The sequence below is a fragment of the Macaca nemestrina genome, chromosome 17, assembly GCF_043159975.1.
Source record: "Macaca nemestrina isolate mMacNem1 chromosome 17, mMacNem.hap1, whole genome shotgun sequence".
Taxonomy (NCBI): Eukaryota; Metazoa; Chordata; class Mammalia; order Primates; family Cercopithecidae; genus Macaca; species Macaca nemestrina.
In genome coordinates this window covers 20,193,734-20,216,565 of record NC_092141.1, presented here as the reverse complement: position 1 = coordinate 20,216,565, position 22,832 = coordinate 20,193,734, and the positions used below count along the sequence as shown (strand labels likewise).

At 46.9% G+C, this 22,832-nt stretch overlaps 2 protein-coding genes across 9 annotated transcripts in view; both read right to left on the bottom strand.

Moving 5' to 3' along the window:
• Positions 1 to 22,832, bottom strand: part of LOC105493330 (sperm antigen with calponin homology and coiled-coil domains 1) — a 316,001-nt gene that overhangs the window by 214,963 nt on the left and 78,206 nt on the right. For all 8 annotated transcript variants that reach the window (XM_011760890.2, XM_071082511.1, XM_011760892.3 and 5 more), the window contains exon 2: positions 8,882 to 9,049. In XM_011760890.2, the coding sequence (XP_011759192.1) occupies positions 8,882 to 9,028 (147 nt within the window). In that variant the 5' untranslated portion in view covers positions 9,029 to 9,049. The remainder of the gene's footprint in view (positions 1 to 8,881; positions 9,050 to 22,832) is intronic.
• Positions 21,853 to 22,298, bottom strand: LOC105493327 (small ribosomal subunit protein uS8-like). Its single transcript, XM_071082514.1, has one exon. It carries the CDS (start codon positions 22,270 to 22,272, stop codon positions 21,880 to 21,882), a length of 393 nt encoding a protein of 130 aa, XP_070938615.1. The 5' UTR covers positions 22,273 to 22,298; the 3' UTR covers positions 21,853 to 21,879.

Sequence of the window (22,832 nt, the reverse complement as noted above, 5' to 3'; positions counted from 1 at the left end):
CGGGCGCGGTGGCTCAAGCCTGTAATCCCAGCACTTTGGGAGGCCGAGACGGGCGGATCACGAGGTCAGGAGATCGAGACCATCCTGGCTAACACGGTGAAACCCCGTCTCTACTGAAAAATACAAAAAAAAAACCTAGCCGGGCGAGGTGGCAGGCGCCTGTAGTCCCAGCTACTCGGGAGGCTGAGGCAGGAGAATGGCGTGAACCCGGGAGGCGGAGCTTGCAGTGAGCCGAGATCCGGTCACTGCACTCCAGCCTGGGCCACAGCGCAAGACTCTGTCTCAAAAAAAAAAAAACAAAACAAAACAAAAAAAAAACATGGGTCCTGAGCAGAGGGTGGGGCTCCCTTCCTCGCCCCTCTTCTGCTCTCCCCTTCTCCTCCAGCCAGCTCACCCACAGCAAAAGAGCCCTTAGAACATGAGGCCACCTAGTATGTTAGCTGTAAAGGCTGAAGGGCATTCCAGCCATCCAATAGCCTTTCAATGAATCCTGCAGTGAGATAAAGTCAAATTTCAGTGCCAGGAGGAAGTGAGCGGGGGATGCGGAGGTCCTGGGGAGACAGGGGGGCACTCCTCCTGGGATGCCATGCTCCTAGGGAGACTGCAGCAGCCCTCCACATGTATGTGGGAGAGGGAGGGGAAGATCGGCAGGAGAAACAGCTCCAAAAACCTCCCTCCCTTCTTGTCACTGGGCCAGGGCTGCTTCTGTTGGGCCTGTGGCTTCTCCATTCCTGTCCCTCCCATCCTGGACACTATAATTCAGCTCAGCTTTACCAAAAACCCACTAGAGGCTGGACGCACATCTTAGCCCATGTCCACTAAGTAGATCTGTACGCTTTGTATATAGCATGAATGTCAAAGTGAATCAGGAGGCCCTGCCACTCAGAGTTAACCACCTACAAAGTTAACACCTGCAGAGTTAACCACATACAACCGTGCAGAACACACGGAGGACAGCACTAAGCTGCAGAGAAACAAATGTGGAGAAAGCCCAGGAGGGGCTGGAGGAGTCCCAAGACCTCACAGAAGAGGCCATGATGCGGTTTTTCTCAGGCAGGGAGGGCAGCGAGGCATTCTGGAGGGGCGGGTGTTCTCCACAGCACCGCCAGGCTGAAGACCAACAGGAGCCAGGAGGCCTCCACCCCACGTCACAGGGGTTGGGACAAAAGCCATGTCATGTGGCAGCACAGTTTAGTGGCCAAAATGCAGACCACCTGGGTCTGAATCCTGGCTCTGCCAGTGCTTAGCTGTATGACCTTGGGCAAATCACGTCACCTCTCTGTGCTTTGGTTTCTTCACCTAAAAAGTAAGTAGAGTCATGGTACCCACTTCGCAGTGTTGCTCTGAGGATTAAACAAGTTAGCCATGTCGTGTGCTTAGGGTAACAGTGTCTGACACAGTATGCATTCAACAGATACCAGCTATAACAATAACAAATGAAAATCATCATTATTGTTTTTACTCTTGTTATCCTATAAAAACTAAATTCAAATTAAGGCAAAGAGGAGGAGGAAGGAGGGGAGTGTTTTAGGAAAAGATGAATACAATGCAACGGGGATTCCAGAGAGTACAATAGAAGATCAAGCAAGTCATTAACCTCACTGAACCTCAGGCTCTTCTTCTGGTAAATCCATCCAAGAACAAAATTCAGTAAAAATGTATAGTGTGCCTGCCTGTGATGCACCAGGCACAGCTAGGGATAACACACATTTTACTCAGCTATTGCGTTCCATTTTGTGAGCCAGCCACACCCAGCTGACTCTGTCTTCTCTTGGGCTGTGGGATTTTACACTGCACTGTGGGTAGATGTGGCCCTGTCCTTCCCAGGCAACAGGATAAGTATGATGTGCTGCAGGCCAGTGCTGTGCCACCTCCCTCCCGTAGGGCATGGAGTTTGAGTAGCAGCAAAGCTTTCAAAGGGAGCACTTCATTTCCCCTGCACCTTCCACAAGGAATTCCATTTGAAAAAGACTGGTAGCTTAGAAGGTTTCCTGGAGGTAGGACATAAAGACAAAAAACTGATCCCACGTGTCCTTCGAAACAAACAGCTGAAAGTAGCTACTCTTATTTTGTCACTGCTTTTTGGATGCAACATCAAAGGGAAAGCTACCAGTCTCAGATACTAATTCTTGCTCTTTCTCTATTCACCACTGCCTTTTTGGCTCTGTGTCCTGGCCACAGCACAACTTGAGATTTCTGGCTTGTTCCAGAAGATCCTATGAAGGTGTGCACTTCGGTGCTGCTTTGGTGTTTAGTAAATATCTCCACTATCAGTTTCACTGACATTTAAGCTGCCAACCACCTGTATAAGAAAGCGTATAAAAGGAAAAAGTTTAAATACCTCACAGATTACAGTAACTAAGACATCCCTCTCAATTCCACAAAGATGCAGAAAAGAATCCATCACTCTAAAATCATCAGACATAACATAATCTGGTTGTTAGTGGTGGATAACATGTTATGGTTGGACACTGCTTCTCAAACTTGAGCAGACATCAGAGTCATGGGAAGGGTTTGTTAAAATGCACCTTTTTCCTCCTCACAGTGACATGGGAGCCTTAGGATCTGCTCAGCACATTCCTTTTCTGCTGAAGCAAGCTCAAGCCAACATTTCATCATTTGCAACCAAACAGCCCCGACTAATAGACCTGGGTCTCGCAAATGGCTGCCTGTGGCAACTGGAGCACTGCAGGTACTCTTTTTTCTGGGCTGCGCTCAGATACCATGAAGAGGATTTACAGGAGGGTCTGCACCCTCCCTGGGCTCCCATGCCCCCAGCCCCTGCCCTGCTTTCTTTCACTGCTCCTTCAGTTCAGGCCAATATTGAAAGTCAGGTATTTAGACACTTCTCAAAAGAAGACATTTATGCAGCCAACAAACATATGAAAAAAAGCTCATCGTCATTGGTCATTAGAGAAATGCAAATCAAAACCATAATGGGATACCATCTCACACCAGTTAGAATGGTGATTATTAAAAAGTCAGGAAACAACAGATGCTGGGGAGGCTGTAGAGAAATAGGAATGCTTTTACACTGTTGGTGGGAGTGTAAATTAGTTCAACCATCGTGGAAGACAGTGTGATGATTCCTCAAGGATCTAGAACCAGAAATACCATTTGACCCAGCAATCTCATTACTGGGTATATACCCAAAGGAATATAAATCATTCCACTATAAAGACACATGCACACATATGTTTATTGCAGCACTATTTTCTTTTTTTTTTTTTTTTTTTTTTTTTTTTTTTGAGACGGAGTCTCACGCTGTTGCCCAGGCTGGAGTGCAGTGGCGCGATCTTGGCTCACTGCAAGCTCCGCCTCCCGGGTTCCCGCCATTCTCCTGCCTCAGCCTCCTGAGTAGCTGGGACGACAGGCGCCCGCCACCGCGCCCGGCTAATTTTTTGTATTTTTAGTAGAGACGGGGTTTCACTGTGGTCTCGATCTCCTGACCTTGTGATCCGCCCGCCTCGGCCTCCCAAAGTGCTGGGATTACAGGCTTGAGCCACCGCGCCCGGCCTACAGCACTATTTTCAATAGCAAAAACTTGGAACCAACCTAATTGTCCATCAATGATAGACTGCATAAAGAAAATGTAGCACATATACACCATGGAATACTATGCAGCCACAAAAAAAGAATGAGCTCACGTCCTTTGCAGGGACATGGATGAAGCTGGAAGCCATCATTCTCAGCAAACTAACACAGGAACAGAAAACCAAACACTGCATGTTCTCACTCATAAGTGGGAGTTGAACAATGAGAACACATGCACACAGGGAGGGGAACATCACACACCCAGGTCTGTTGGTGGGTGGTGGGACAAGGAGAGGGAGAACATTAAGACAAATACCTAATGCATGTGGGGCTTAAAACCTAGATGACGGGTTGATAGAGTCTGCAAACCACCATGGCACATATATATCTATGTAACAAACCTGCATGTTCTGCACATGTATCCCAGAACTTAAAGTAAAATTAAAAAAAAATTCAAATTCAAATTTAAAAAAAGAAAGTCAGGTATTTAGTTCTACTTTGGGTGGATTTGTCTCAGGGTTCCTGTTTTGACCAGTGAAACCCTATCTATCCATTTACTATAAAGCAAATATAGTGAGATGCTAACCATAGGACCTAGGTGGTGGTCTATGGTGTCTGCTGTAGGATCCCCTGTACTACTGTAGAACCGTGTGCTTACAAATTATCATAGTAAAATATTGGGAGGGAAAATTACTTGCTTTTTTGTCCACCACAATTTCCTCTTTTTCACTTCTGTTCTCTGACTTCCTGTTTAGTCTTTTTCTTCTTCCCATACCATAGGTGGAAAGATGAAGGTCAAATCAGATGAACAGAACCCGGGCTGGAAAGGCCAGGCAGGCTACATTTCTTTCTGCTGCTCCTTCCCTCAAGCCCTATCATTGTCCTGCACAGAGTCAGGCCTGGAGAGGACAGGAATCGGGAAGGAGAGCAGAAGGCGCCTAATATGCACATGGTACCAAGTGCAGAAAAAGTTTTTCAAAACATTAATTTTAAAAATTAATAATACAACAATAAAAAAATTTAAAACGATACAGTGTAACAACTGTGTACGTGGCAGTTACATTGCATGAGGTATCATAAATAATCTAGAAATGACTTAAAGTATACGGGAGGATGAGTGTAGGTTATATGCAAATACCCTTTATATCAGGGACTTGAGCATCCATGGATTTTGGTATCCACAGTGGGTCCTGGAACCAATCCCCCAAGGATACCAAGGAATGACTGTATTTGCTTTTCCCTGACATTTTCCCTGTGGAACAAGTTTCCAAAACATGAACCTATTGATGGGAGAAGTGGCCAGAATCTCATTCATTGTCCTTTAGAAACACTCCTACGCTTGACTGAATTGCTGCAATCTCATAAAACTTGAACGGATGAGGAACTGCTTCTTGTGGACGAGCAAAGAAAGGTGGTTTCTAGAGATGGAGTCTACTCCTGGTGAAGATGTTGACCATTGTTAAAATAACAACGGATTTTAAAATACCACATAAATTTATTAAATTAGAAGTAAAGTTCGAGAGGATTGACTCCTTTTTTTTTTTTTTTTTTGAGACAGTCTCGCTCTGTCACCCAGACTGGAATGCAGTGGTGCAGTCTCGGCCCACTGCAACCTCTGCCTCATGGGTTCAGGCGGTTCTCCTGCCTCAGCCTCCCAAGTGGCTGGGATTGCAGGCACATGCTACCATGCCTGGCTGATTTTTGTATTTTTGGTGGAGATGGGGTTTCATCATGTTGGCCAGGCTGGTCTTAAACTCCCGGCCTCAGGTGTTCCACCTGCCTTGGCCTCTTAAAGTGCTGGGATTACAGACCTGTTGACTCCAATTTTGAAACAAGCTCTACTGTGGGTGAAATATTATCCAACAGCATCACATGATACAGAGAAATCTTTTGTGAAAGGAAGAGTCAGTTGATGCAGCCAACTTCACTGTTGTCATATTTTAAGAAATTTCCACAGCCACCCCAACCTTCAACAACCACCACGCTGATCAATCAGTGGCCTTCAACATCAAGGCAAGACCCTCTACTAGGGAAAAGATTACAACTCACTGAAAGCTCAAATGATCCTTAGCATTTTTTAGCAATAAAGTATTTTTAAATTAAAAAAAAAAAAAACAACACATTCCTACGCTTCCAGCCTTTACATATACATATATATATATATATATATATATATTTTTTTTTTTTTTTTTTTTTTTTTTTTTGAGATAGAGTCTCACTCTGTCACCCAGGCTGGAGTGCAGTGATGTGATCTTGGCTCACTGCAACCTCTGCCTCCTGGATTCAAGCGATCCTCCTGTCTCAGATTCCCAAGTAGCTGGGACTACAGGTATATGCCACTATGCCCGGCTAAGGCTAATTTTTTTGTTTGTTTTTTTAGTAGAGATAGGATTTCACCATGTTGGTCAGGCTGGTCTTGAACTCCTGACCTCAGGTGATCCGCCCACCTCAGCCTCCCAAAGTGGCATGAGCCACCCTGCCCAGCCGAGGCCTTATTTTAAGCACTGCTTTTAAAAATATTTCCAGCCAGGCGTGGTGGCTCACGCCTGTAATCCCAGCACTTTGGAAGGCCAAGGCGGGCGGATCATGAGGTCAGGAAATCGAGACCATCCTAGCTAACACGGTGAAACCCCATCTCTACCGAAAATACAAAAAATTAGCTGGGCGTGGTGGTGGGTGCCTGTAGTCCCAGCTACTGGGGAGGCTGAGGCAGGAGAACGGCGTGAACCCGGGAGGCAGAACTTGCAGTGAGCCAAGATCGTGCCACTGCACTCCAGCCTGGGCGACAGAGTGAGACTCTGTCTCAAAAAAAAAAAATTCCATATTCCAGCAGCTGTAATGGTCTGTTATTGTGGAATGTATGTATTCATTTAAAAATCTAAGTTTATATATTGCTTATTGGATATAGAAAAAATAGTAATAAACATAGCTAAGTTTAAAATGTGCTGTTGGGTTGAAGATAATAAAAACAAAACTAATGGAAATGATGGTTGAATCCAGGATAATAGAATAATAAACAAAATTACACATAGGATACTTTACCCACATTTACTCCTTGTGGCAAAGAAGGTGTTACCTTCATCTGAAAGACAAGGAAGCACAAGCTCAGGGCAACTACACAGCTTGCCTGCAGCTTCACAGTGGGGAAGTGGCAGAGCCAGGATTCCAGCTCAGGCCAGCCCCACACCCCCAAGCTCCTCCTGTTCCATCAGACCGCCAGAAAACAGGTGTGTTCATCATTCAATAAATACTGAGTGCCTACCAGGAAGCAGATGCTCTTCTAAGCACTGGGGACAGAAATGAGGACAACAAAGAAAGCATACAGTCCCTTCCCCAAGGGGGCTTACTTTCCAGCCATGAGAAGACAGACCCTAAACAAGCAGATGGGTGCAATGGCACCAAGAGCTGAGAAGGAAAACAAGGCAGCAGGAGGAGGAGGATGGAGGTCAAGGGCACTTCCTACAGAGGCACCAGGTGCTTTCCAGGCAGAGGGAGAAGCAAACACAAACACACTAGCGCAGGAGTGCACCTGGCAATTCGAGGGACAGCTGTCACCAGACACCAGCAGACTGTGTGGCTGGAGCTCCAGGAGCCAGGGCACAGAGGAACGAGACCACATCTGAGAGGGAGGGGACGCTGGCCATTTCAAGGACTTTGCTTTTCACTCTGAGTGAATGGGGAGAGTCACTAGAGGGTTGAAGCAGAGAAGTGACATGACTCAGGTGTTCCAAGGACCGGGACCAGGGCACAGAAGGGTGGGGGCATGACCCAACTAGTCACAAGGGAGGCGGTGGGAATTGGCTGGAGTTGACACATATTTTTAAGGTAGAAGTGATGGCCTTTCACTGATGGACTGTGAGACATGAGAAAAGGAGGGTTTAAGGGTGATGCCACTGGCTGTGGCCTGGGCAACTGAAAAGACGGAGTTGCTGTTTACACAAACAGTAAGATTGAGGGGGAGCAGGTTAGCGGGTGGTGAGAGAGATGGAGAGGAAAGCACTGAGATTCAGTTTTGGACATGTTACATTGGAGGGAGTGTTTGGACATCCAAGGGTGATGTCACAAAGGCAGTTAGAGGGGTCCCAGCTGGAGATGCAAATTTGGACGTTATCCATGTAGAGTGTTAAAAGCCATGAGAATGGACCCTGTCACCTGGAACAATGGTTCTCGATGGGGACAGTGCTGTCCCTCAGGGGATGTGTTGAAAATCTGAGGGCACATTTTTTATTGTCACCATGACTGGATGTGTTAGTCCTAAAATGCTCATGACAATCTTACACAAAGAACAGCTCCACGACCCACACACGTTTCACTGAATCCACAGGCACTGACGCAGGTGGAACACCTTTTATTATTATCTGAGCCTAGAGCCTCCCTCCATTTGACTCATAAAAACAATGTGCCCCTTGCCTAGCTCTAAGGTACCCTGAACTTTCCAAGAATACATAAAACAAAGGGAGCTGGCACGATGTTTGGTTCAGAACTTCACCAAGAGTGTCTGCTATTTCAAAACAATCCCGTCACTCCTGCAGCAGCCTTCACCGTAGTTGAGTCATCAACACGACTCAAATCAGTCTGCAGCTCAAATCCATCTGCATTGTAGCTGTCATGCCCATGGTGCTTTAAGGATCATCGCAAGGCCTTCAGCACAGCTGTGCTCAGGCATTGCAGATGGAAATGCATGCTATTTAATACCTCCCTTTCGAATTAGAAGATCGTAATGATTTTTCTAAAGCATTGCACGAGGTAGGTGCTCCTGTCTATGAATTCATCTCAGGGCAGCTAAGGAGGCGCTAGGCGTTGCACAGTGAGAGCCTCTCATGTAAAGAAATGAATGCAGCTAGAAAAGAGATGAGTGCAGGAATGTGTCATGGGCCCACCCAACCTTAAAGACCAAAGGGATGGAGGGAGGAGAAAACCAGAGGAGAACGCACTCCCTGATGAAGGGCGTAATCAACAGTGTCCATGCTGCTGCGGGGTCCAGCAAGAGGGGCTTGAAGAACCACAACTGGATTGTGGGGGGCTGCAAAGATCGTGCATGACCTCGACCCCCATCCAGGGTGGTGCTGGGGGCAAAACTGCCGGGATGTCCATGCAACCCAGGGCAGAGGACCTTAATTACTGTGTTAAACATTTTGCAGACCTCCTTTCTGGACCCTGGGGGGCCCCCACTCCCATGCACTAGCTCCACTCCTTCATGTCCAGGCATGCTGGTCCTCCTGCGACCCCTCCTTGGGAACCTCCTTCCCTGCCCCCAGAGGCCACTGGTCTGCCTACTGCCCTCTTCAATCCTCCCAACCCAGGGTATCCAGGCGCCCTGCCCGGCCCCGTGCATTTTGGTCCATACCCTGCTGAGTCGGGACTCAAAAGCCAAGGAAGTTGAAGACTTAGAACTCTTCATGCCGGAAGGGGCTGCAGGCAGAGGCCGTGCCCGGTCTGGGCCGTGGCCTCCTGCTCTGATGGCTGGGCTCCAGGGCTTGGCTGCACTCCGCATGTTTGTCTTCGCGGGTCTGTCCTGCAAAACAGCAGAAAAGCAAAGCATGTCTCCATCACTTGAACCAGCGTCATGACATCATCACACTTTACCCCACACACCACGTCACCGCGGACTATCATAGAGTAGGAGCGCCTATGATTTGGCTGGAAATAGAATATTCCTAAGATGGGTTTATAGGCTTTATACTAGGCTAATTTTTACAACTCCACAACAGCTTTTACCAAACTACTGAAACTTAGCCACATTACTGATGTCCTGACATCACTTTTCAGCAGAATGACCTGACACAGCATTCCACCAAATACCCATCCATATGCTATGTGTCTGTATCTCACACCCAGATAAAACAGGTCAGCCAGAGTCAACACATAAAAAGCCCATAAGCTTTGTGGCTTTAGGGTTGACAAAGGAACAATTTACTTACTTTTAAAATAAACGTAAATGAATTACTTGAAAGAATTCACAGAAGCACAAAATGACTTTTTTCATATAAAAATGAGTTTCATATAAAAATGAATGAAGTACATTTTAATTGGTCAGACCCAACCCTGTAGGGCAGAGTGACTGCCCTAACTGCAATATTTTATGAAAGGAAAATTGTTCAAACCAGCAAGATGCAGCTAAAGACATCAGGGGAAAATCCACACAGAGATGTGGAAGACGGCCCGAGACTGGCCAGCAGGGACCGGCGCTGTGATTCCTTAGCAAGGAGAGGCCCGGCCCATCCCTCACCCTCTCAGAGGCTCTGCTTCTTCCGTCAATAACATAACAGGTCTGGATTAAACACCCTCTCGGCTCTCTTCCAGCCCCAACCCTGACTCCGCCTGTCCCCACGGACTCAGGGTGTGACACAGGGCACCAAAGAACATCAGAAATGCACTTTACAAAACACCCACAAGTGACAACCACTTCCAATGGCCACTCTCACAGGGCACAGGGTAGGAGGCGGGGTCTCATTAACTGCCCCCGTGGGATGGTGGCCAGTGCTAGTATCCCTGGCTGCCTCTCCCCTCACGACCCGTTAGCCAGCCACGAGAAGAACCACAGGCAGCATCCTGCTCAGCCTGCGATGTCGTTTCTCCTGACAATGTCTCTCTGCGAGGCCATCTAGTTCCCAACCCTATTGAAACAGTGACCAGCTGGTGGCGTGTGTCCAGGCATGCACCTGACCGAGCTCACACTGCAGCGCTGACAGCAGCAGCTCTGTGAATGCTGCTACCGGTGGAAACACTCCTTTAAAGGCGGTGTAATTTGTTTTCCATAGTGTTTCCAAGGAAAACTATTAATGATTCAGTTACATAATTAGTTCAGAACCTTATGAGTCTCAGCTTTGTTCCAAGTATCATGATTTTTTAAAATTCTGGATTACGAAAAGCAATTTAATTCTTGTGTATTTTACAGATGTTCGGCACCAGTTATTTTTCTTCTTCAACCCACGATTTTTATTGCTGGTTTCCACAGCAACAATGAAAGAATGCCTAGGTTGAGGCCTATACAGTAACTAATTTCATGAGGACCCCCTCCCAAAATAAAATGAATGAACAGAGCCGGAATGACTCTTGAAGAGAATTACTGATGAATTTTACCAATTACTGCAGAATCAACCAGCAACCTGTCTGTCTGACTCATGGAGATGACTTAATAAAATATTTGTTTAATCAAGGCGCCCTTTGTTATGATTAGAATTACTTAGAAATGACTATTACAGGCCAGGCACAGTGGCTCATGCTTGTAATTCCAATATTTGGAGAGGCCAAAGGGGGAGGATCACTTGGTCCAGGAGTTTGAGGCCAGCCTGGGCAACACAGCAAGACTCTGTCTCTACAAAAAATACAAAAATTAGCCAGGCATGATGGTGCACACCTGTAGTCCCAGCTACTTGGGAGGCTGAGCTGGGAAGATGGCATGAGTCCAGGAGGTCGAGGCTGCAGTGAGCTGTGATCATGCCCCTTCACTCCAGCCTGGGTGACAGAGTGAAACCCTCTCTCTAAATAAAAAAATAAATAAAGGACTGGATATTACAGGGCTTACTTTATGAAAACATAGGATGATTTTGCAATCTGACTACATTTTCCAAAACCTGCCCAGGTTACCCCTGAAATGAAATGCCTTTTATTTACTGCCCACCTCCACCACAAAAGAGAAAAATATAGAGATGAAAAGCAGCAGGACGAAGGTAGACGTTTTCCCTGTCAACCTTTTCCCCAACATTTCAGAAGTCTAAGACCTTGGTTAAAGAAAAGAAGGAAAAGCCATCTCAGCCAAAATTCAAGTATTTAAACTTCTCTCTTAATCTCTGGCAACAAATGTGTGGATCCTGTGGATGGTGCCCCTGACGAACATGCAGCCGCCTTTCAGGGGTGGCGGGTGGCCCGCTCTGAGGCAGCGCTCTCCAGGCCCGTGTTTGTTGCATCAGGCCTCTTTCCCGATTCTCTTGGACCCTCTGAATTCAACCCATCTATTCTCACCTGACTGTACCCAGAAAATGCTCCTTATCCATCCCCCTCCTGCCGCCCACACTCCCTTTTCCTGAGCATCTTCGGCTTCACTCCCATCATTGTTTTCCTGGGCTAGGCTTTCTATTTTGTACCCACCCATCAGCCATACACTTCTCCTCAAATCTCATCTTCTCAAACTTAAAATATACAGTATAGGCTGGGAGTGGCTCACGCCTGTAATCCTAGCACTTTAGGAGGCCAAGGTGGGTGGATTGCCTGTGTTCAGGAGTTCGAGACCAGCCTAGGCAACACGGGGAGATCCCGTTTCACTAAAAATACAAAAAATTAGCTGAATGGGGTGGCGCACAACTGTAGTCCCAGCTACTCGGGGAACTGAGGCGTGAGAATCGCTTGAACCCAGGAGGCAGAGGTTGTAGTGAACCAAGATTGAGCCACTGTACTCCAGCCTGGGTGACAGAGGGAGACGCCATCTCCAAAAAAAGAGAAAAGAAAAGAAAAGAAAAGAAAGAAAGAAAAAGAAAAAAATACACAATATGCTGCCCTCCGTCCACTTGCAGGAAGGACTCCTACTAGAAGGGGAGCAGGTGCACCCCTAGGCCCTCTCCTAGTTTCTTCAGGCTTCCTCCCAATCCACTTCCCACCACTTCTACTACCCTCCTGTCATCCAGCCCCTCGGCCTGGCTCTCTGACCTAGGAAGTCAGTTCATTTACATAAACGCTGTCATGAGCTGAGAGCAGCTATCCTATTTCACTCTGAGCCTGGCAAGGCACTGCTAAATGCTCTATGTGAATGGCTCAGTAACCCTATGAGGTAAGGGTCACCTCCTGCTATGATCTGAATGTTCTCCCACAATGTACATGTTGGAACCTAATCCCCACTGTGGTATTAGGAGGTAGGGCATCTGGGAGGCACAGCCCTCATCAATGCAATTAGTGCCTGAGGGAGCTTGTTTGCCCCTTCCACCAAGTGAGGGCCCTGCAAGAGAACTCTGTTTATGAACCAGACAGCAGGCCCTTGCCAGACACCAAATCGAGTGGCACCTTGATCTTGGACGACGCAGCCTCCAGAACTGTGAGCAATAAATTTCTGTTGTTTATAAGCCACCCAGTCTATGGTATTTTTCTTATAGCAGCCTGAACAGACTAAGACATCTCCAATTTCACAGGTGAGGAAACTTCATTTCCCCAAGACAGGTTAAGCAACTTACCCAAATCTCAGAGTTTATCATGGAGCCAAGATTCAAACCCAGTTTAAATTGGTTCCAAAACCTACATGCCTAAACACCAGGGACGGATGGCCTCTCTGAATAATCTTTGCTCCCCGGAGAGCACCAAGGCTGTAGATCAAATGCACCTGGTCCAAATTCAGCTCCACTGTTAACATTGTGAACTCAGCCATGCTTTTTGAACACGATTCTCTACATCTTCACCCAGTAAGATGGAGTTATCAGTGCCAACTTCGTAAAACTGTAATGACGAAAGGAGAACAGGTCCATCGGGTGCCAGGCACACAAAAGGCTGTCGACAACTATGAGCCGCCCTCCGGACAAAAACTGTTGATGGTGTTCCACGGAGCGCTGCTCTGCCTTCTGACTCGGCAGCAGCAGTGATGGGTCAGTGAAATGTGTGTTCAGGGCAGGAGGCAGACAGACATACCAGATCCAAGGAACACGCTCTTCTACACAGAAAGACTATTTTCATTTGGAAATGTCAAAGAGAGAAAGAAGCAAGGGAAACGCACCTGCAGGGAAGACACTTCACAGCAATTAAAATTGCCCAGGGTTTAACAAATCCTGGCTGCTGAAAGATAAACACAGGTGGGAATGCCAGCTGAGTAATCGTTTTCTTATGGATGTGAATTAGTCATACAAAATAAACAGGCTCCGGCCAAGTAGAAGACAGTGAAAAAAAGGTTTCTATTATTAATCTCATGATGTCCTAAAATCCTCACGAACACCACAAAGGATCACATCAACCAAGGAATTACAGTTCAATCTAGGACCCCCCTCCCTTGGTGGGGTGGGGGATGTCGTTCCGGGGGTGTTTTCTTTAAATTTTTCCAACATTTTATTTTCTTACCAAGTTTCTCTCCTCTCCAGAATAGTGTAAGGCTTAAACTGCAACTCATAGATTTCACAGTGTAAAGTAGAAGAGAAAGGAGGGAGGGAGAAAAGGAGGGGAGAGGGAACCACTATTTAAGGAATACAATTAGGTGCTGGGCACCAGGGAAAGTCAGAGTCCACACATGTCTCCTGTTCCCTGAAAACAAGCTGTTCTGCCACCAAATCGCTGCCTTCAGAGCCTGCATTGGAGGGGTTATCTCGGGCCTCAGCTTCATTATCCTTTTAAGGCAAGAAATAGGCGATTGGGAAACCATTCTGGATGATCAGAAAATAATGACGAGTCTCCGGGAGTGGGAGAGGGCATTCCGGGCTCGGCGACAAGCACAATAAGCACTGGGAAGCGGAAGGCCAAAGCATTCAAGTCTGAGAACCAACAAAATAAGAATGTGCACATAGCTCAATTGCCAGGGGACTCAGCAGGAAATAGAACGTAAGCGAACCACACATTGAAAATACTGAGCTGGAGCTTTTTGGAACATGGGTCGAATTTGCTCCTGACCTCTTCTACAGTAGTAGTTCTAAGCCCAAGGGGCACATGGCAATGTGCAGAGGCATTTATGGTGTGATAACTTGGGGTGCTACTGGCAGATCCCAGAGATGCTGCTAGACATCTGTAACCCAAAGGGGAGCCCCACAAGGAAGCATCTGGCCTACAATGTCAGCAGTGCCGCGGCAGAGGGACTTCCGGGGAAGAATGAGAGCCCTCGGACGCTGGCTCCTAGACCAACCGGCACGTGGCGCATCTGGTTAGCCTCCCACCTAACATGGAAACATTAACACTGAAAATCCGGTTGGGGCACAGCTGACAGAATCCCAGACTTCAGCAAATGGCCACAGGAAATGCTTCAAAGCTGATTATTTCCCACGGTCTTGAGATGAAAAATCATCCCAATAGCCTCAGATTCCTTCTCGGTAAATAAGGAAAAGAACAGATTTCCATACAGCAGCAGAAAAAAAATTCCAGACTAAAATTCATTGGTCCCATCAGCAGAAGTCACTGGAAAAAAAGAAGTGATAAAAACAAAAACGAAATGGAAAAGAACATTTGTACATCACTAACCACACCACCTCAAACCTGAAAACAATCTTCAATAGCGGAATAAGAAACTATGGACGGCTGCCAGAAGGCGGAGACCCACAAGGAATAGGGTGTAATCTGGAATAAGAAACAGAGGCCGAGGCAGGTCCCAAATATGAAATGCAGACCCAAGAGAGAGGCTATAATCTGGCAGCTATATTGAGACCAAGAGCTCAGAATCACTGGTCTGCCACATCCTTCTGTCTCCAAAGCTGCCTCAAGCAACCAGCGTCCCAAAGAGCAAAGTGACCACTAATAAGTAGTTATTCCCTTACCTATAACATAGCTTCACATCAAAGGATTAAAGTGAAGGAGCCAAGGCAGTAGGAAAAGGAGATGTAAATAAAATGCTTTAAGAGCCCTTTTTTTTTTTTTAGGTATAGTGTACAATAGTCTATTGAGAAGTAAACAGAATAAAAACGACAGTATAGGAGGGAACCAGAGACTTTCATATCTATCTGGGTTGCAGCATCTTGAGCCATATTTATCAAGTCCTGGCTCCGGGCCTTTGCACATGCAACTGCCTGTGCCTGGGATGCCAGCTGGGAAGCTGAGGTGAGCTGAGAAAGGAAGTATTTACAAGGGTGTGGGCAGGGCTTGTAATGAAAAGGAGAAGCAAAAGGGTAAGTGCAGCATCCCAGAGCTAGGAAACCTCACACACATCCTCTCCCTCCCTCCAACCTGACAGCCAGTGCTGCCCATAGGCTCAGGGAAGGCATGGGACCTAAGTACAGTGTCTATGGTCGCCTGCCCTGGCGCAGAGCTGGAGGAAGAAGACAGAGAGGTGGAGTGGTAAACAGGAGGCCCAGGATGCCCGGCCAGCTCCCATGGCCCAGCTAACTTCAACACCACCTTCCAAAGTGTGCTCAAGTCTCTCCCCTCCAGAAAATCTTCCCCCAGTCTGACAGAGTCTCATAAGTATGCCTCTCCTTGTTGGTAAGCCCTTCCCAGGGGCAGCCTCCTGGCATCTGCCTGTGTACAGCCAGCCTCAGCCTGGGGCACAGAACAAACCCTGAATAACTAGCTTCAGCCCTGACTTCCCTATTTCTGTCATCGGCACAGCCTTTCCCTTGCTCTTCTAGACTCAAAACCTCAGAGTCATCTTGGACTCCTCTCTAGGGCTCCCATTTCTCAAATTCACGGCTGTCCAGGCCAGCAGATCAGAGGCCTGCAACATTTCCTGTAGGAGCCCTGTCTTTTTCTCCAGCACAGATTGGCATTAAGTCCCTCCTGGGCTCATCCGTTCCACATATTCAAGACAGATTTCTGAAAATTCAGCTGGGGTCAGTCATTTCCTGCTCAAAATCCTGCATTTTATCTTATTTACTCATTTGTTTTTTAAGAGATGGGGTCTTACTCCATTGCCCAAGCTGGAGTGCTGTGGCATGATCACAATTCACTACGGCCTCGACCTCCTGGGCCTCAGAGATCCTCCTGCTTCAGCCTCCCAAGTAGCTGGGACAACAGATGTGTTACCATGTCTGGCTAACTTTTTTTTTTTTTTTTTGGTAGAGGCGAAATCTCACCTTGTTGCCTAGGCTGGTCTCAAACTCATGGACTCAAGTGATCCTCCCACCTCAGCCTCCCAAAGTGCTGGGATTACTGGCATGAGCCCCTGCACTCAGCCCATTTTACTGTATTTTTAAGCTAACATTTAACAACACCAACTAAGAGCCCGGCACCATGTTTAGCATTTTCCTACATCTTCTTTCATGTTTCTGACCACCCCATCAGATAGCTGCTGTCATCCCCATTTTACAGTTCAGCAACAAGGAAACGTCAAGGAGTTTGCTAACTCCCCCAACGGGGCCCTCAGCAATGTCACTTCAGGCTGTGTGCCCTGGCCTACTGCTCCCCTTACACACCATCTTAGTCCATTTGGGTTCATACAACAAAAAACCGTAGACTGGGTAATTTATAAACAAGGTGAACTCATTGCTTACAGTTCTGGAGGCTGGGAAGTCCAAGACAAGGCACCAACAGATTGAGTGTCTGGTGAGGGCTCACTCTGCTGCACAGATGGTGCCTTCTTGCTGTGCCTCACATGGCAGAAGGGGCGAGGGAGCTCCTCAAGCCTCTTTTGCACAAGCACAATCCCATTCATGAGGGTGGAGCCCTCATGGCCGCCTTCCCAAAGGCCCCACCTCTTAATCCTATCACATGGGGTTTTAAGTTCCAATAGATAAATTTTGGGGGATACATCAACATTCAGACAATAGCACCACCAAATTAAATGACAGCTTGCCTGAGCTTGGCTGAGCCACGCTGACCCCTTACTCCGCAGTGTAGCCAAAGAGGACTCTTCTCTGCGCTTCCGATGAAATTTGCGGTTCTCATCCTGGGATATTCACCGATCTGAGGGCCTCCCTGTATGAATGTTTTATCCCCTCCTTTTAAGCTTATGCCAATCAAGACTTTCTTGCAAAATCTTTGTGATACTCCCACCTCTAAACCTCCAGAAAATCATCTCTCTTCTGGAACTCCTAGGTCCGTGACCACTGCCCACTGCCTCTCACCCAGGTGCTGCAGCCTCCCCTCACCGGCTCTTGGCCTCTGCTCCTGACCACCGGTTAATGCCCATTCAGCAGCCACAGGAGTCTTTTCAAAGCACAAATCATGAACTGTCCACTTAAAAATGGTTAAGATGGTAAATTTCATGTTATGTGACTTTTTTTCATTAGAAGTTAAAAAATTAAGACACATACACAAAAATCAGATCACATCGCTCCCTACACAGAACCCCCAGTGGCTTCTCACTGCATTGGGATTGAAAGCCCAAGGTCTTCGTCCCAGCCCCAAGATCCTAGGCAGCCTGGCCCTGCCCACCTTCTCGCCTGGCTCTGATCACTCTCCCCAGCTCACCATGCTTCACGTGGGCCGCTCCCAGCTCCGAGCATGAGCGGCTAGTTCCCAAGGAAGAGCTCTGCCCCTGCTGTTCCCTCTGACCAGAACGTTCCCCAGCTCCTCACACAGCGGGCTCCTTTCTCCTCGGTCAGTCTGTGCCTCTAAAGTAGCTCTCCCATCTCACCAAACAGCCCCTGGTTTACTCCTTCAGAGCCTTTATCACCAAACGAAGACTCTCACTGCCATTGATTATCTGCCATTGATTATCTGTCATGGGTTATCTGCCTTCCTGTGCCACTAGGGAAGGTCCGTGATAGCAGGGCCTTACCTCCCTTGTTCACCATCGTGTTCCTGGCACATAGTAGGTGCTCAAAAAATATTAATGAATATTTAATGAATATTTAGATTCTGGCTTTCACTGAAGACATGCATATGGGTGTCTCCCTGCCCCTGCCGCACCAGCCAGGGAGCTCCTACAAAGGTACACAGGTCCCAGCAGGCAGGAGCCACTCGCTAAATAGGTGTTGAATTAATAGGCAAGCACAAAAGAGAACTGGAAGGCAATGACAATCCTTCTCTCATAAGACTTATAAATATCTCTAAACAGTTGAAAAAAAAAATAAAGTCCCCAGACTGCTTTCAGGATGAGAGCCCCATGGACATGAACATAGAGCCTTCCAGCACTACTACCTTGAAAACATTCATGTTGATGTGTAAGCATTAGTGTTATAAAACTTAATCTTGTTAACTCACAGTCATGCCTGAGAAATAGTCCTAAATTTATTCCTGAAGGATGACTTTTAAAACTTTTGGTTTACACCTTAGTCTCACAGAAATAGTAAACAACACTTTCCTATGCTATGGTTTCAGATTTAACCAGGCATCTTCACAGAAACATAATAAATGAATTTATGTTAGTAAATGCTTTGTAAAGTGGGAACGGATGGTAACCATAGACTTAGGAACCTGATAATTTAAAGTATCAAGTCTGAGTACCTTATCTTTTATCCAACCTTTTCTGCTTCTTTGTTCCTAACTTAGGGGCCCCTAAGCCAAGTGGGGATATGGGCACAGCCCTGTGATGTCAGGGGCACAGCTTCCCAGGCAACAGGCAGGCCAGTTCTGTTTCATTCTGTTCTATTTCCTCTAGAAACAATGCAAGAACTGCAGGGCATGCTGCCCCACCCACCCAGCAAAACCCCGTGTGCTCCACCATGCCTCCGTGCATTTGAACGATGAGGACCTGGGAGGGAGGGGACAAATCCTCTTGCCCAGCACTGCTGAGCACAGATGCAAAAAAAGGACCCTCCGTAGCAAGAGCCCCCACCCACGGGTGGAGAGGTCTGGTCCCTCATCACGTCCACTGCCCCTCCCTCAGCTCACTATACTTCAGTCTCTCTGGCCTTCTGACCAAAGGAAGATAAAAGCAAGGAGGAGCCAGTTCGGCTCTACAAACTCAGGAGAGGCAGGCTACAAATGCCGCATGCCCCTGGTGACACACACTGGCTGTATGGGACCCAACAAGAGAAGCCAGAGGGTGATCTCATAAATCCCCTAGTGGCTTAATTCGATGCACAGAAGCCTTAAGTCGTGAGACGCAGGGTCTCAACTGGACCCAACCACATTGAGTGCTGTGGCCTCGGCATGTGACGAGGCTGGCTGAGGAGGGTCCCTGGCAGTCTGTCTGTCTGTCTGTCTGTCTGTGGAAGTGAAGGGTCTCCTGGGATAACACTCGGCATGGGGGGAGAGAGAGGAGGTGGGAACAGGGCCATCAAGGCAACATGGAAAGAGCTACTTCCCCAAGAAATTGTGAGGTGTCCACCTTACTCATCATGGCCTTCTGGGGCGTGCTGAAGACTTGGCACTATGGCACCTCACAGCCACAGGGCAACGTGGCAGCAGTGGTGCCCAGGGTGGCGGAGGCAGCAGTGGGACCGCGGGCAGCAGAGGCCTTCAGTGCCATGGTCATGATGGCAGCAGCCATCCCAGAAAGTGCCTGGCCAGGTAGAGAAGGGAGAGGTGGCACATCAGCTTAGGCCTATTCATTTGCTTTGCTCCTGGGGACATCAGGAAGAAAGGAAGGGAACACAGAATTTTGCTGGAGCATCTCTAGTTGCAGAGGATGCAGGAACAAAATCTGGACCATCTCTGCATGGCCCTAACTCACGCTTGCATCCTGCCGTGGATACCCAGAGTCGTGGTGAATATCCCCTCCGCTGAAGAGGGAAGAACAGGGAACGTCTGTCTCCTCGCACACCCAGTGGGAGTCAGCCATTGTTCAGAGCACCGTGAGTTCTGGATTTCCTTATTGTTGTCAGATAAAGTTAAATCACTGAATGCAGCTGATTTCCTTTTTGTTCTCGCATTCCTGAGATTTTCTTTTCTAACCCACAGGCTTTAGCTATATTCCTGCAGTGCCAGCTGGCTAATGAAAGCAACTGCTGTGCTTTGCAGGGTTAATTTATTCAGTGCCTGGAATATGCCCTATCCTTCGTCAGCATCAATCGCTTCTAGCATTGTGTTTTAAATATACACAGGAACCACAAATATGAGGGATAATTTTGCAGGCTGCTCCTGGGATTACCTTGTCATTACATGTTCCTTGCACAGGAGTAAGTCTACAAGGAACAGCAAGTACAGCAACTGCTATGTGATCTGTTTCCAGAGTGGGGGACAGAAACGGTTACATAACAGCACTTCCGCTGCCCCCTGTGGATGGGCCCTTTATTTGAAAGTCAGACACATCTGACTTTCAAAATGAAGCGAGACAGTTACCCCCGACCCTCAAAGAGCACAACCTGAGCCATGCCATGAAGCCACCTCCACCTCCTCTTTGTTTCAGTGTAAGGCACACGGAGTGCTCAGGCCCCTGCTCCCTTCTGCCCACTCCTGCCAGCCGTCTTGCACTCTGAGCCCAGGCACAGCAAATGACCAGCAGCTGCAGGGATATTGAGTTCTATCATCCAGCCTCCAGGCCTGCCCAAGGCCACTCTGAGCCCAGAACAGGCTTCCCAGCCCGGACTGCTGCTTTCCACTTACCCTCTACTGTCTGGTAAACCTCAGTTCACAGCTCCTTGTCTGGGGCACAGACATGCTTCCACACCACAGTGTGTCCACAGCACCCTGGACCCAGGCTTATCAGCAGGCCTTACACGAGACGAACACTGCTTCTCTGTGTGACTCCCACCCCCATCTCCTTTGCCCAGACGGTCCCTGAGTGAAGGGCTCTGTCTCATTCCTCTGTGGTTCCACACCTGTGGGCCCAGTGTCTGGTCCACATTAAAGATAGATCATTGACCTAAAGGTGAAACCTGAAACTAGAAAACTTCTAGAAGAAAACAGGAGAAAACTGTTGTGACCTTGAGTAGGGCAAAGATTTCTTAGTTACAACACCAAAAATATGAGCAATAAAATAGGACAAAAAACATAGAAAACCACCTGATTAATGGGATATTGTCAAAATTTAAAACGTACGGTCTTCAGAAGACATTGTCAACAAAATGAAAAGACAAGCCATCGACTGGAAGGGAAATATCTGCAAAACACAAAACTGATAAAGTACTTGAATCTTGAATTATTAAATAATAACCATTTTTGTTATTATTTGTTACTTTTATTTATTATTTATTTATTTATTGGGACGGAGTCTTCCTCTTGTCACCCAGGATGGAGTGCAATGGCAGTGGCGCGGTCTCGGCTCACTGCGACCTCAGCCTCCCGGGTTCAAGCGATTCTCCTGCCTCAATCTCCCGAGTAGCTGGGATTACAGGTGTGCACCACCACGCCCAGCTAATTTTTTATTTTTAGTAGAGACAGGGTTTCACCATGTTGGTCAGGCTGGTCTCAAACTCCTGACCTCAGGTGATCCGCCCACCTCGGCCTCCCAAAGTGCTGAGATTACAGACATGAGCCATCGTGCCCTGCCTATTTGTTATTTTTGTTAAAAATAACAAAATGATGTCCATATTAACAACAAAGAATAATAATAAAAAGCACAAGGCAATAAAAAATGACCAAAGATTTAAATAAAAACTTCACCAGAGAAGATATTTGGATGGCAAATAAACACATAAAAAAATGCTTGACATCATTAGTCATTAAGAAAATGCAAATGAAGCCATAAGAGCTATCACTACATACCTACTAGAATGGCTAAAAATTTAAAAACAAAACAAAACAATATCAAGTGCTGGCAAAGATATGGAGCAACTGGAACTCTAATACACTGCTGGTAGAAATGCAAAATGGTACAGCCACTTTGCAGTGCCGAAGTTTCTTTTTTTTTTTTTTTTTTTTTTTTTTAGTCCATGAGGCATTTTATTTGTAAATGTATGTATTACATCCCTAGAAAAAGAACCCCAGGATTTTCCCTCCTGTGTGTTTTCGTCTTGCTTCTTCATGGTCCATGATGCCAGCTGAGGTTGTCAGTACAATGAAACCAAACTGGCGGGATGGAAGCAGGTTATTCTGCCATTTTTCTAGATCTTTGAGTTGCACATCAAATCTGGGGCTGATCACTCCACACTTGTTTAGCCTGCCTGTAAGGTTCACAACAATTTTCCCAGCTCTGTGATCATCAATGATTTCAAATTCGCCAATGTAACCATGCTTCATCATCACAGTGAGAAACCGGACGATGACTTTGGAGCACGGCCTAATAAGAACCTGGCGTTTGCCTCTCTTTTCGGCATTGTTGGTGCTCTTGAGAGCATCAGCCAGGACATTCATGCGCACCATTGTGGCTTAGATTGCAGGACTGCGCCGATGGCAGACGGATGAAATTGGAGCTCTCAGAGAGTGCTCAGTGCCGAAGTTTCTTAAAAATTAAACATATACAATCCACTAATCCCACTCTTCAGTATTTATCCAAGAGAAATAAAAATTTGTGTTCACACAAACATCTGTAATGCTAATGTTCATGGCAGCTGGATTCGTAACAGCAAAAGCCAAGCAACCTAACTCTCCCTCAACAGTGAGTGGATAAATAAACTGATGCATCCCCATGTTAGATTAGTACTCAGCAATAGAATGAACTCAGCAATAAAAGTGAATGAATAGCACACACACAAAAAGGATATATTTCAAATGCACTATGCTAAGTGAAAAAAGCCTAAACTCAAAAGCCTACTTACTATCTACACAAATCTTATCCATCTTTAAGTCCCAGATCAAATGTTACTTCTCCCTTGTAGTCTTATCTGCCATCTCCCCACACCTACAAAAAGACCAACGTGATTTGGTGTTGCTCTAAATTCCAAACATTTTGTCTATGTCCTCTCTTGTATGACTGTATATGC